Source organism: Electrona antarctica (genome assembly GCF_951216825.1).
Source record: "Electrona antarctica genome assembly, chromosome: 15".
Taxonomy (NCBI): domain Eukaryota; kingdom Metazoa; phylum Chordata; class Actinopteri; order Myctophiformes; family Myctophidae; genus Electrona; species Electrona antarctica.
The window spans coordinates 5,123,989-5,137,303 of NC_136796.1; the positions used below are offsets into that span (position 1 = coordinate 5,123,989).

A 13,315-nucleotide genomic window follows, 5' to 3' on the forward strand; every position below is an offset into this window, starting at 1 on the left:
TCTCTCGCTGTCACTCAAGTGACTACTGGCCAATCACAGCGCGTCTTTTCCGGGACTTATGTTACGCACGCGGAAGCTTGACAAGCTTCCGCTAATGCTTTGCAAGGAATGTCGGGAAAATTGTGCCTTCAATGGTGACACGCGCCTCAGAGCCGGAAAGGGCATCTACGTATATACGTCTATGCAAGCAACGGAGTGCATGGCGCTCCAAGGTTTCACGCCCAAATCAAGAAAAATGCGGAAGTAGAGCGTTCTTCCGGGTGCTTCAAACGACCACTGAGCAACTTCCATTGAAATGAATAGCAGGGTGCGGGTAACCTGACTCCTCCCCCCTCCTGGGGGAACCCAGTGTACTCTCTGCTGCCCCATCTGGCGGAGTCAGGTTAGGGCGCGGGTAACCTGACTCCTCCCCCCTCCTGGGGGAACCCAGTGTACTCTCTGCTGCCCCATCTGGCGGAGTCAGGTTAGGGCGCGGGGCACTCTGCCCTCAAGTTTATATATTACTCTATGGTGGCATTTCATCAGTGGTGGAAAGTAACAAAGTACATTTACTCAAGTGAGCACCTGTTTTTTTTCCCTCACATTTACTCAAGTACTGTACTTGAGGTACTTTACTGGGAGTATTTCCAATTTTCAATACTTTTACTTTGATTCCTTTAACGATTCCAATAGGGAGGTCTGTACAAAATGGTCGTTCCATTTGTACACTCTCAAACTTTTAAAATTTCAACAACCACCATACATGTGGTGAAGTCCACATTTATGTACATACCAGCTCTGACGGTGTGTAAAAATTACGGTTCAAGAAACGCACAATGGCTACCTGGCTCCTCAATGGTTGGATCCGATTCATCCGGTTCCGGGATCCTGACCCAACCCTGGTCACACCATGACGTGACTCTCCCTCCATCTGCACCGGGTCTTGTTTGTGTATTTAAGATAACGCGGGGGAGAAAAGCAAACTCTGGGCCGGAATTACACACAACTGCCTTGAGCTACGCCCGTGTAAGCACACACTCACTCGGCCGGGTACACACACACACACCTCGGTACACGGATGCACACACACACACACACACACACACACACACACACACACACTCTTATCTACCTGAATGTAATTACTGTTCCTTCTGTACGTTTTACAAACTGTTATAGTATTTAATCAAACAAATCACCCGTGCTGCGGGTTAAAAATCACCCGTGGTTCCAGACATGCGTGGCGGGTTAAAACTAACCCGTGCTGCGGGTAAAAAAATCACCCGTGGCTTCCTGTGAGCTTAGGGTTTGGGGGGAGGGTGTATGACTCACGGTGTGTCTGACTGTTGTTGGTATCACGTCTAACTCCGCAGCTCACCTGAAGGAGCCGTTGGAGAACTACATCGCGGGCCTCAGGAAGGTGCGTCTGGTCCGCGCCACCAAGAGGGAGGGGCTGGTTCGAGCCCGCCTGCTCGGCGCGTCCATCACCACCGGGGACGTGCTGACCTTCCTCGACTGCCACTGCGAGTGCCACGAGGGCTGGCTGGAGCCCCTGCTGCACAGGTGGGGAGACCCCGTTGGTGGGAGACCCCGTCGGTGGGGAGACCCCGTCGGTGTGAGACCCCGTCGGTGGGGAGACCCCGTCGGTGGGGAGACCCCGTCGGTGGGAGACCCCGTCGGTGGGGAGACCCCGTCGGTGGGGAGACCCCGTCGGTGGGAGACCCCGTCGGTGGGGAGACCCCGTCGGTGGGAGACCCCGTCGGTGGGGAGACCCCGTCGGTGGGGAGACCCCGTCGGTGGGCGACCCTGTCGGTGGGCGACCCCGTCGGTGGGCGACCCCGTCGGTGGGAGACCCCGTCGGTGGGGAGACCCCGTCGGTGGGAGACCCCGTCGGTGGGAGACCCTGTCGGTGGGAGACCCCGTCGGTGGGGAGACCCCGTCGGTGGGGAGACCCCGTCGGTGGGAGACCCCGTCGGTGGGAGACCCCGTCGGTGGGGAGACCCCGTCGGTGGGCGACCGCGCCTCTTTTTGAGGTTTAGGACGGTGGTGCCCAAACCTTTTCATGTCAAGGACCCCCAAATTGACACTAATTAGCCCGCGGACCCCCTTTTGAAAAGATATGCCAGGGACGCCCATAAGAGAATATTTTTATGGCTCTAAGCAATGATTCTCAAGCCGTTTAATTTCAAGGACCCACAGTTTGACATGCATATTAGTCTACAGACCCCCGTTTAATGGCATTTCTATCTCTGAGACCCCAATTTATATTGTAAAATCAATATGAATTTAACGGGTCTATTTGGTTCCATTTGTACACTCTCAGAGTTCCAGACCCATAAGGGTCCATTTGGTTCCAAACTATCATTTAGCTGGGGACCCCCTGGAACTTCCTCAAGGACCCCTGGGGGTCCCCAGACCCTTAATCTTAACTTTTCAGAAATTAGAATGGAACTGCAACCATTTTTCAAGATAATTTTATGAATAAAAAAAAAAGAAATTCAATAGTTTTTTTTTAAATTATTATTTTTTACAAACTATAAAAATATACAAACTAGCAGATCTACAAGCTGTTTTATTTTGTTCATGTATTGTTTTGGTTTCATGAAAGGCGCTATAAAGTTTGGAAACTTAACTTTAGTTTATCATTTCTCCTCAACCAGTCCATTGTAACCAGATAGACTGATATAGATTGAATGGGAGAAATAATCGACCAAAGTTATGTTTCTGAACTTTTTATTCTGTCCTTTTCCTGTCACAGGATAAAAGAGGAGCCGTCGGCCGTGGTGACTCCAGTGATCGACGTCATCGACTGGAACACCTTCCAGTACCTGGGCAACTCCGGGGAGCCGCAGATCGGCGGCTTCGACTGGCGCCTGGTGTTCACGTGGCACACCGTGCCCGATTACGAACAGAAGCGCCGCCACTCGCCCACCGACGTCATCAGGTGTGTCTGCGCGTTGTAAAAGGAACGTGTTGTAAAAGCGTGGTTGCGCTCAGGCCTGAAAATAGTCTATCTACAAGCCAAAAATCTAAATCAACTGCAGATTTAGCCGACTAAAAATCTTATGATAATTAGTCGACTAAAACTAGACTTGAACTAAAACATTGCGGATGACTAAAATGTGACTAAAACCAAGTGTAGTTTTATTCAGAAGACTAAAACTAAATCAACAGTGCCACACAGCCCAGGCCAGACTGCTGCTGACCTAATTGGACCCCCGGGCGGCGGCAGGGATCAATGGCATTCATTCTTATTCTCATTGGATGGCTGTTGATCACAGGCCTTTATGGCATGGCTGAGGTTCAATGGCTGTTCATCACAGGCCTTTATGGCATGGCTGAGAGGAGTTCTGAAAGAAACACGTGGGTCGTCAACATTTACTCATTAACCCATTTTGATCTGAGATCAGATTCTAAAAATGTCTTCTACATCCTGACAGTTTTCTGAAAATTATGTTTCTCTTCGATTTAAAAAAAATAGCAGATCTACAAGCTCATAGCGCGCCACGAGTGGCACGCTACGAGCTTGTAGATCTGCTATTTTTCAATAGCTAAAGCATAACATAATGCTAACACCAAAAGGGGTTCCCGCTCAAAATGGGTTAACTCGGGTAAATACAGCCGCTGAGCAGTCGGTGAAAGCCAAAGTAGCTGCATCTCAGTATTGTTATAGGGAGGGTGCAGTTCGAGTTACATAATTCCACCGTAGCAACAATAACATAGTTTCTGTGGATGGTTTGGTCACATTCACGTCGGGTGATGAGACGTTGGGAGGTAACCTTGTACGTTTTTTAAAGAATTGTAGTGGACTTCAAAGTGCAATATCTCTGAGCTGGTAGTGGAGTATGAAGTAAAAAGTATTGACAATACCTACCTACAGTATATAGGATCTATATCCTAGGTGGGGTCGGCGAAGGGTCCTTTCTGTGTGGAGTTTGCATGTTCTGTTTGTGTCCCCTAGGGTAGGTACCCTCACAAAAAACATCCTGGTCGCTATACTGCCTCCCCCTGGCCAGCCAGAATTACTGGTCAGAATAACGTGTTCCTTCGACACGTTATGTCCTACCGGGGAAACTCCCCCATGTCCGGTGATAAGAAGCAAGTATGAGCTCAGTTCGGGGCTCTCCCCATGTTGGCAGAGTGAGAGTAGCGGCCAGGATTGCAACTTAGGCAATTGGCACAGGGTGAAAAGAAATTTCAATAAATAAAATGGAAATACTCATATCTAAATACTTTACTTATACTTACTTTCCACCACTGCTGGGTACCAACCAAGGCGAGGCACGCCAGCAGCAGCAGCTCTCTGTGGGACTAAACCCTATACACTTGAAGCTGGGTACCAACCAGGGAGGCATTGGGTATCATTATAGGCGAGGCGAGGGAAGGCCGTTTTATTTGTATTGCACATTTCAGCAACAAGGCAATTCAATGTGCTTTCCACAGAACATCAAGCAAAAGGAGACACAAATATACAATGACATTCAGGATGCATAAAACAAAAGAAGTAACAAAATGCAGCGGCAACCGGAAAGGTCTTAACTTCCCGGTCTCTGTGCGGACACTCTGACCACAAGGCCACACTGGGCTGGTATCGAGTCGTATTTATTATTGCCATTTTTGAGCGGTGCCAAACGTGCCTTTAAGTGACGGAGTGTGTCGGTCTGTGCGTATGTCTCTATGTTCGAGTACAACCTATTGACCCCTGCAGCTGATGCTGATTGGGGTCAGGTCACACACACACACACACACACACACACACACACTGTGACACACACACACACACACACACACACACACACACACACACACACACACACACACACACACACACAGGCCAGGAAGGAGGGGTCATTACAACCCTCGTGCTTAGGTCAACAACTGTCCAAAGGCACCGCTCACTTCACATTATGGTGTGATATATTATAACATGGAGACTTGAACACTTAATGCAATTTTCTTGCCGTCTTCGTGAATAAATGCGGCTACGGGTAGTAGTAGGGTATGTGATAAACAAATGACCACCTGGGATTCTCGGTCATCGTGAGAATCCTGCGCTTGGAGCTTGTAGATCTGCGACTTTTGATGCTTTTGGCTGGCGCTGTGGTACGACCACGAAAAGTTCAAATATGGAGATAAGCGGTTTCTGCCCGACAGCAACCATATACAGTATCATGACTGAATACTGTGTGCGTGCGTGCGTGCGTGCGTGCGTGCGTGCGTGCGTGCGCGCGTGCGTGTGTAATTCACAGATCTCCCACTATGGCGGGCGGTCTTTTTGCCGTGGGCAAAAACTACTTCCATTACCTGGGCACATACGATACTGGCATGGAGGTCTGGGGCGGAGAGAACCTGGAGTTCTCCTTCAGGGTGAGAAACTGTGTGTGTGTGTGTGTGTGTGTGTGTGTGTGTGTGTGTGTGTGTGTGTGTGTGTGTGTGTGTGTGTGTGTGTGTGTGTGTGTGTGTGTGTGTGTGTGTGTGTGTGTGTGTGTGTGTGTGTGTGTGTGTGTGTGTGTGTGTGTGTGTGTGTGTGTGTGTGTGTGTGACTGCATGGATGTACAGTACTAGCTTTGATTAGATAGATTAGATACATACTGTGCTTGCTTTATAATGCTTATCTCTGTGTGGTGTGAAATTACACAATGGTGTTTGTCTAAACCCCACCCTGACGCTGTAAAAGCTCCACGCACGCACGCGCGCGCGCACACACACACACACACACACACACTGCTGTGACACATTTATGTCTGCGTGAACGATGGCCCCCTCGGCAATGTGAAGTATTCCCAGCCCATTTGCACCGAGCCACAAGACGCAGACGACAGAGCAGAGAGTTCAGTCCAATCTGCTTCGCATTTGAGACCCGAGACCAGATTCTACAAAATGTCTTCTAAATCATGACAGTTTTCTGAAGAAAAAAAAACCTGTTTCTGCATCAGTGGTTCCTCAAACTGTTTCACGTCAAGGACCCCAAAAAGATCTGTATTTGGCTCATCTGAAAATATGTAGTTTCAGGGACTCCCCCCTGAAATATTTGAGTTAAGAACGTTCGCTGTGATAGAATAGATATTCAAAGATTTGCACACATTTTCACGATTAAAAAATAAGTAGCAGATCTACAAGACTGCAGCGCTACGAGCTTGTATGTAGTTAAAGTTTAAAATAATGACCAAAAGGACCGAATTAATGATACAAGGTTGCCTTTATTGTCCCTTGCGATAAATTGGTTTGCAGCCAGATAATAGTAAAAAATCACACCCGTGTGAACTGAGTGGTGTAAGGTCTTATATAGCCTGTCTGACGTAATGAAATCATGTCTGACGTAATGAAATCGCACCCGGGTGAACTGGGTGAACATAGCAACCATGCTCATTTTTTGAGCACAGACTAACAAAGCCAGTTGTAGGAGTGGTTTACACCACTCAAAAATACACACAACAAACAACATTCAAAACACTAATTATAGAAGACTAAAAGCTTTTCTATTAGCTTTGATGACCTGCTGGCCAGCGAAAGTAGTCTGAGAGATCTTAACCCGGTTAAAGGACCACTTCACCATCAGAACGATGGCTTCCATTATCACATTGCAACTTTTCAGGACTAGAAAGCCTACAGTTTCTATTAGCTTGGATTCCCCATCGATGATGTGTGGACGGGTTTCTGAACTGCCCACAGCCGGCCCTCCTATGAGACACAGACCGAGTAGAACAAAATGGTGGTATTTTATCATGAACATTAGTGAAGACCAATTATATGAAAATAGGTTCTCAGTGGTTGTTTCCATGCCAAGGACTCCCAAAATGATGGAAAGGTTTTGTCCCATACAGGGACCCCCCAGGAGAGAAGTTAAGGTTTTGTCCCATACAGGGACCCCCAGGAGAGAAGTTAAGGTTTTGTCCCATGCAGGGACCCCCAGGAGAGAAGTTAAGGTTTTGTCCCATACAGGGACCCCCAGGAGAGAAGTTAAGGTAGGGACCCCCCAGGAGAGAAGTTAGGGTAGGGACCCCCCAGGAGAGAAGTTAAGGTTTTGTCCCAGGGACCCCCAGGAGAGAAGTTAAGGTTTTGTACCAGGGACCCCCCAGGAGAGAAGTTAAGGTTTTGTCCCATACAGGGACCCCCAGGAGAGAAGTTAAGGTTTTGTCCCAGGGACCCCCAGGAGAGAAGTTAAGGTTTTGTCCCAGGGACCCCCAGGAGAGAAGTTAAGGTTTTGTCCCATACAGGGACTCCCAGGAGAGAAGTTAAGGTTTTGTCCCAGGGACCCCCAGGAGAGAAGTTAAGGTTTTGTACCAGGGACCCCCAGGAGAGAAGTTAAGGTTTTGTCCCATGCAGGGACCCCCAGGAGAGAAGTTAAGGTTTTGTCCCAGGGACCCCCAGGAGAGAAGTTAAGGTTTTGTCCCAGGGACCCCCAGGAGAGAAGTTAAGGTTTTGTCCCATACAGGGACCCCCAGGAGAGAAGTTAAGGTTTTGTCCCAGGGACCCCCAGGAGAGAAGTTAAGGTTTTGTACCAGGGACCCCCAGGAGAGAAGTTAAGGTTTTGTACCAGGGACCCCCAGGAGAGAAGTTAAGGTTTTGTCCCAGGGACCCCCAGGAGAGAAGTTAAGGTTTTGTACCAGGGACCCCCAGGAGAGAAGTTAAGGTTTTGTACCAGGGACCCCCAGGAGAGAAGTTAAGGTTTTGTACCAGGGACCCCCAGGAGAGAAGTTAAGGCTTTGTCCCATGCAGGGACCCCCCAGGAGAGAAGTTAAGGTTTTGTCCCAGGGACCCCCCAGGAGAGAAGTTAAGGTGTTGTCCCAGGGACCCCCCAGGAGAGAAGTTAAGGTTTTGTCCCATACAGGGACCCCCAGGAGAGAAGTTAAGGTTTTGTCCCATGCAGGGACCCCCCAGGAGAGAAGTTAAGGTTTTGTCCCAGGGACCCCCAGGAGAGAAGTTAAGGTTTTGTCCCATGCAGGGACCCCCAGGAGAGAAGTTAAGGTTTTGTCCCAGGGACCCCCCAGGAGAGAAGTTAAGGTTTTGTCCCAGGGACCCCCAGGAGAGAAGTTAAGGTTTTGTCCCATGCAGGGACCCCCCAGGAGAGAAGTTAAGGTTTTGTCCCAGGGACCCCCAGGAGAGAAGTTAAGGTGTTGTCCCAGTGACCCCCAGGAGAGAAGTTAAGGTTTTGTCCCAGGGACCCCCAGGAGAGAAGTTAAGGTTTTGTCCCAGGGACCCCCCAGGAGAGAAGTTAAGGTTTTGTCCCATGCAGGGACCCCCAGGAGAGAAGTTAAGGTTTTGTCCCAGGGACCCCCCAGGAGAGAAGTTAAGGTTTTGTCCCATGCAGGGACCCCCCAGGAGAGAAGTTAAGGTTTTGTCCCATACAGGGACCCCCCAGGAGAGAAGTTAAGGTTTTGTCCCAGGGACCCCCCAGGAGAGAAGTTAAGGTTTTGTCCCAGGGACCCCCAGGAGAGAAGTTAAGGTTTTGTCCCATGCAGGGACCCCCCAGGAGAGAAGTTAAGGTTTTGTCCCATGCAGGGACCCCCCAGGAGAGAAGTTAAGGTTTTGTCCCATACAGGGACCCCCCAGGAGAGAAGTTAAGGTTTTGTCCCATACAGGGACCCCCCAGGAGAGAAGTTAAGGTTTTGTCCCAGGGACCCCCCAGGAGAGAAGTTAAGGTTTTGTCCCATACAGGGACCCCCAGGAGAGAAGTTAAGGTTTTGTCCCAGGGACCCCCAGGAGAGAAGTTAAGGTTTTGTCCCATGCAGGGACCCCCCAGGAGAGAAGTTAAGGTTTTGTCCCATACAGGGACCCCCAGGAGAGAAGTTAAGGTTTTGTCCCATACAGGGACCCCCAGGAGAGAAGTTAAGGTTTTGTCCCATGCAGGGACCCCCCAGGAGAGAACTTAAGGTTTTGTCCCATACAGGGACCCCCCAGGAGAGAAGTTAAGGTTTTGTCCCAGGGACCCCCCAGGAGAGAAGTTAAGGTTTTGTCCCATACAGGGACCCCCAGGAGAGAAGTTAAGGTTTTGTCCCATACAGGGACCCCCAGGAGAGAAGTTAAGGTTTTGTCCCAGGGACCCCCAGGAGAGAAGTTAAGGTTTTGTCCCATGCAGGGACCCCCCAGGAGAGAAGTTAAGGTTTTGTCCCATACAGGGACCCCCAGGAGAGAAGTTAAGGTTTTGTCCCATACAGGGACCCCCAGGAGAGAAGTTAAGGTTTTGTCCCATGCAGGGACCCCCAGGAGAGAAGTTAAGGTTTTGTCCCATACAGGGACCCCCAGGAGAGAAGTTAAGGTTTTGTCCCATGCAGCTCACAGACACTTTCCCGGTTTTAATGGGTCAATAATTACTTAAACTACGTTGAAGAATGCAGCCAGGCACCCAACTTTCTCTCCAATAGCCTCTGATTTCCTCAAGGCAGTAAACCAATATCTCTCCTCTCTCTCTCTCTCTCTCTCTCTCTCTCTCTCTCTCTCTCTCTCTCTCTCTCTCTCTCTCTCTCTCTCTCTCTCTCTCTCTCTCTCTCTCTCTCCTCTCTCTCTCTCTCTCTCTCTCTCCCTCTCTCTCTCTTTTCTTTCTCTTCACAACAGCAAAATAGCTTTTGTCCTCACTCGCAACAAAGGCTGTCCATTGTACTTGTTTGATTAAATCATGGCTGAGGGACTGACCAGATCCTTGTGGTGTGTGTGTGTGTGTGTGTGTGTGTGTGTGTGTGTGTGTGTGTGTGTGTGTGTGTGTGTGTGTGTGTGTGTGTGTGTGTGTGTGTGTGTGTGTGTGTGTGTGTGTGTGTGTGTGTGTGTGTGTGTGTGTGTGTGTGTGTGTGTGTGTGTGTGTGTGTGTGTGTGTGTGTGTGTGTGTGTGTGTGTGTGTGTGTGTGTGTGTGTGTGTGTGTGTCAGTTACAGTGTGGCTCCCAAAATGTAGGACCATATTTCACTCATCCTTGCAGGCTCGCAGTCTCGTTTAGAATAGATTTTTCAAATGTTATTAATTACATGTTAACACAGCCGACGCGAATCGCGTATCAATACGTTATCAATTAATCAAACGTCGGGTGCGGATCACGTATCAATACGTTTCAATCACTTTTTTATAGCATACTTTCATTCATCTTTTTACCCACCCGGACAATGAAGAACCATCGCCCTATCATTGCTGCTTAGTCCAGCTCACGTGATCAGAAAAAAAAAAAAAAAAAAAAAAAAACCCCTCCCCTCCTGAAAACAGGAGGGCGGGCCGCTTTACGTGTAGAAGCCAGTGTAATGGCTGCGCCCATGCCGATCTAGTCTGTGTTTGAAAAGAATCAAATTTCACCTAACCTCGCCTCACCAGGCTTTCCACCTCGGACATTTGATTCCCCCCTCCCCTCCTGTTTCTCCAGGAGGAGGATCTTGCGAGGGGGTACATGCTCTCCTCTGTCTCTCGGAAAAAAACATGACGAACGCTGAACGGAACGCTGCCTGAACACATATGCACCAGATCGGCATTGCAATGCAACGTCTGCAACACACATGGACAGATGCATGTTTCCTTCTTCATACTGTAGCGACCAAACGATCCCCGAGCCTACAATACTACGAACTAACCACAGTATCGAGGGGCCGCCACGACAAGACAGTGTTCCGTTGGTGGATCACGTATCGCCATGCAGAGCCGTCATAATCGGAGATCGCTCAGACGTGTGATTGTAACGCTTTTTTATTCATTATAATTGTAGTGATAAGACCGCAATGAATGCGTCGGGGACGTAATCGACCCGGGTGTAATGTATAACGAACTTTTCCGCGACCTAAACCGTGGTGTTGTCATCTGTGGAAGTCATTTTTTCCTTCTCGTCGACATCACAGCCGGGTGACGCTTTTTTTTCCCTCCATCGCCCCCAAGCTGCATGCCCATAGCCTGGCTTGGCCAGCCTCATAGCGGGGATTCACTGAAGATTCTTCCCCGGAGGAAACATCAGTGAACCCTCGCTATGAGTCTGGCCGTGCCAGGCTAGCATGCCCAGGCATGTTCCCCTACACTAGCTTGAAAAACAAAATCAGCTGATGACAACGCGTCTCACCGTTATACTATAGTTCTGAACCGAACGGTGGAATGGGACTTTTTATAGCCGTACGGATCAAGACTTTTGCTGCCCAATGTGCCCATGACCCCCCCCCCCCCCCCCCCCAATGTTACTGCGATCAAAACAATGAAAGCAGTGAGATAGATTAGGCGAGGCGGCAATCATCATCATCATCAAAAAGAAAGCATAGTTATGAAGGTTTATAGTCAGACATTGACAGGCAGATATAACAATAAACACAATAAATATGCTATACATCCTATACATCGAATGAAAGCCCTGAATGTGTACTTTTACGAGGAAAAGAGTAAACATTGATCCCATGTACAGTTTGTCATAAATTGGATACTGGGTGGATGCACATTGCACCCACCAGATATAACTGCAGAGAAGACATGGACCCGAACTCAATATTCACAAAATAAGGCCTATAGCGACATATAAATACTATATACCGTATGAAACAGAAGACTCTCTGCTTTCATAAGAAAAAAACTTCTACTGTAGTAATAATAAAAATCACACCCATGTGAAGTGAGTGGTGCAACTCTGTCCCATATTCTGTTCTCTGCTTATTCAATACAGCTCGCTATATACGGACTGAGGCAGAAAGTCATGTAAACCTTTTATTTACAGTTTGGTCTGTAAACTTCTACTGTAATAATAAAAATCACACCCCTGTGAAGTGAGCGTTGCAACTGTTCTGTACTTATTCACTACAGCTCGCTATATACGGACTGAGACAGAAAGTCATGTAAACCTTTTATTTACAGTTTGGTCTGTAAACTTCTACTGTAATAATAAAAATCACACCCCTGTGAAGTGAGCGGTGCAACTGTTCTCTACAGTTGCGCGGTGCAATGGTAGAGAACAGTTGCACCGCTCACTTCACAGGGGTGTGATTTTTATTATTACAGTAGAAGTTTACAGACCAAACTGTAAATAAAAGGTTTACATGACTTTCTGTCTCAGTCCGTATATAGCGAGCTGTAGTGAATAAGTACAGAACAGTTGCAACGCTCACTTCACAGGGGTGTGATTTTTATTATTACAGTAGAAGTTTACAGACCAAACTGTAAATAAAAGGTTTACATGACTTTCTGCCTCAGTCCGTATATAGCGAGCTGTAGAGAACAGAGTTTGACCGCTCACTTCACAGGGGTGTGATTTTTATTATTACAGTAGAAGTTTACAGACCAAACTGTAAATAAAAGCTTTACATGACTTTCTGTCTCAGTCCGTATATAGCGAGCTGTAGTGAATAAGTAGAGAAGTAGAGTTGCACTGCTCACTTCACAGGGGTGTGATTTTTTTATTATTACAGTACAATTTTTTCCCTTATGAAAGCAGAGAGTCTTCTGTTTCATACGGTATATAGTATTTATATGTCGCTATAGGCCTTATTTTGTGAATATTGAGGAGTTCACGTCCATGTCTTCTCTGAAGTTATCTGGTGGGCACAAGCTGCATTCAATAACCAATTACTGTCTAACTGTAGATGGGATCAATGTTTACTGTTTTCCTCGTAAAAGTACACATTCAGGGCTTTCATTCGGTGTATAGGATGTATAGGATATTTATTGGGTTCAATTTTATATCTGCCTGTCAATGTCTCTGACTTTAAACCATCCATAACTCTGCTCGCTGTTCAAGATAACCACTTCCAGGCAAATGCAGGTGTTGCAAAAAGGTCAATATCTCCAGAATGGAACATGGTAAAATCAAAATGTATTTTTTTAATTGAAGTGGACAAGTTCAGCTTTCTTTTGATGTAGGCGTGTGATTCTCGCTATAAGAGAACATTTTACTGTGGGCCCCCGAACAAGGCCTTTGTGCAATGTTAAATGGCAGCAACATCCAAATAGGCCTGTTGAGATCTTCCAGCAATCAAAGTGTTAAGGCCATCTCTGGGTCTGGCCCCGTCCTAGTATATCTCCAACCTACTCGTACTAAAACATAGTCATCACAAATTCCCAGACTAAACAAAACAAAAGGAGATCAGGGCGTTTGCATTCAGAGCTCTGTCCCCCGCTTTAAATCCCTCCTGAAAAACTAAACTTCCTTTATTCCCTGAAATGTTTCAACCCATTGTGTCCTCCTGCATTCGCTGGAAGTCACTATAATCTTACTCTGGAGAGGGAAGTCTGGAGCGCTGTGGTGGAGCCGTTGCCCCCGCAACCCGACTACGGATGTTTTCTTTTGTCATGTGACGTGTTTTTGATTCACTTTTGCAACTCCGTTTTGAAAGGAGCTGCTATATAAATAAAGCTTTATTATTATTGGATGTTTTCTTTTGTCACGTGACGTG

The 13,315-nt window shown here is 47.6% G+C and overlaps 1 protein-coding gene across 2 annotated transcripts in view; it reads left to right on the forward strand.

Annotated features, from left to right (window-relative positions):
* The window catches only part of galnt12 (UDP-N-acetyl-alpha-D-galactosamine:polypeptide N-acetylgalactosaminyltransferase 12), a 56,624-nt gene that overhangs the window by 17,041 nt on the left and 26,268 nt on the right, over window positions 1–13,315 (forward strand). For both annotated transcript variants that reach the window (XM_079523416.1, XM_079523415.1), the window contains exons 4-6: window positions 1,353–1,542; window positions 2,738–2,923; window positions 5,229–5,346. In XM_079523416.1, the coding sequence (XP_079379542.1) occupies window positions 1,353–1,542; window positions 2,738–2,923; window positions 5,229–5,346 (494 nt within the window). The remainder of the gene's footprint in view (window positions 1–1,352; window positions 1,543–2,737; window positions 2,924–5,228; window positions 5,347–13,315) is intronic.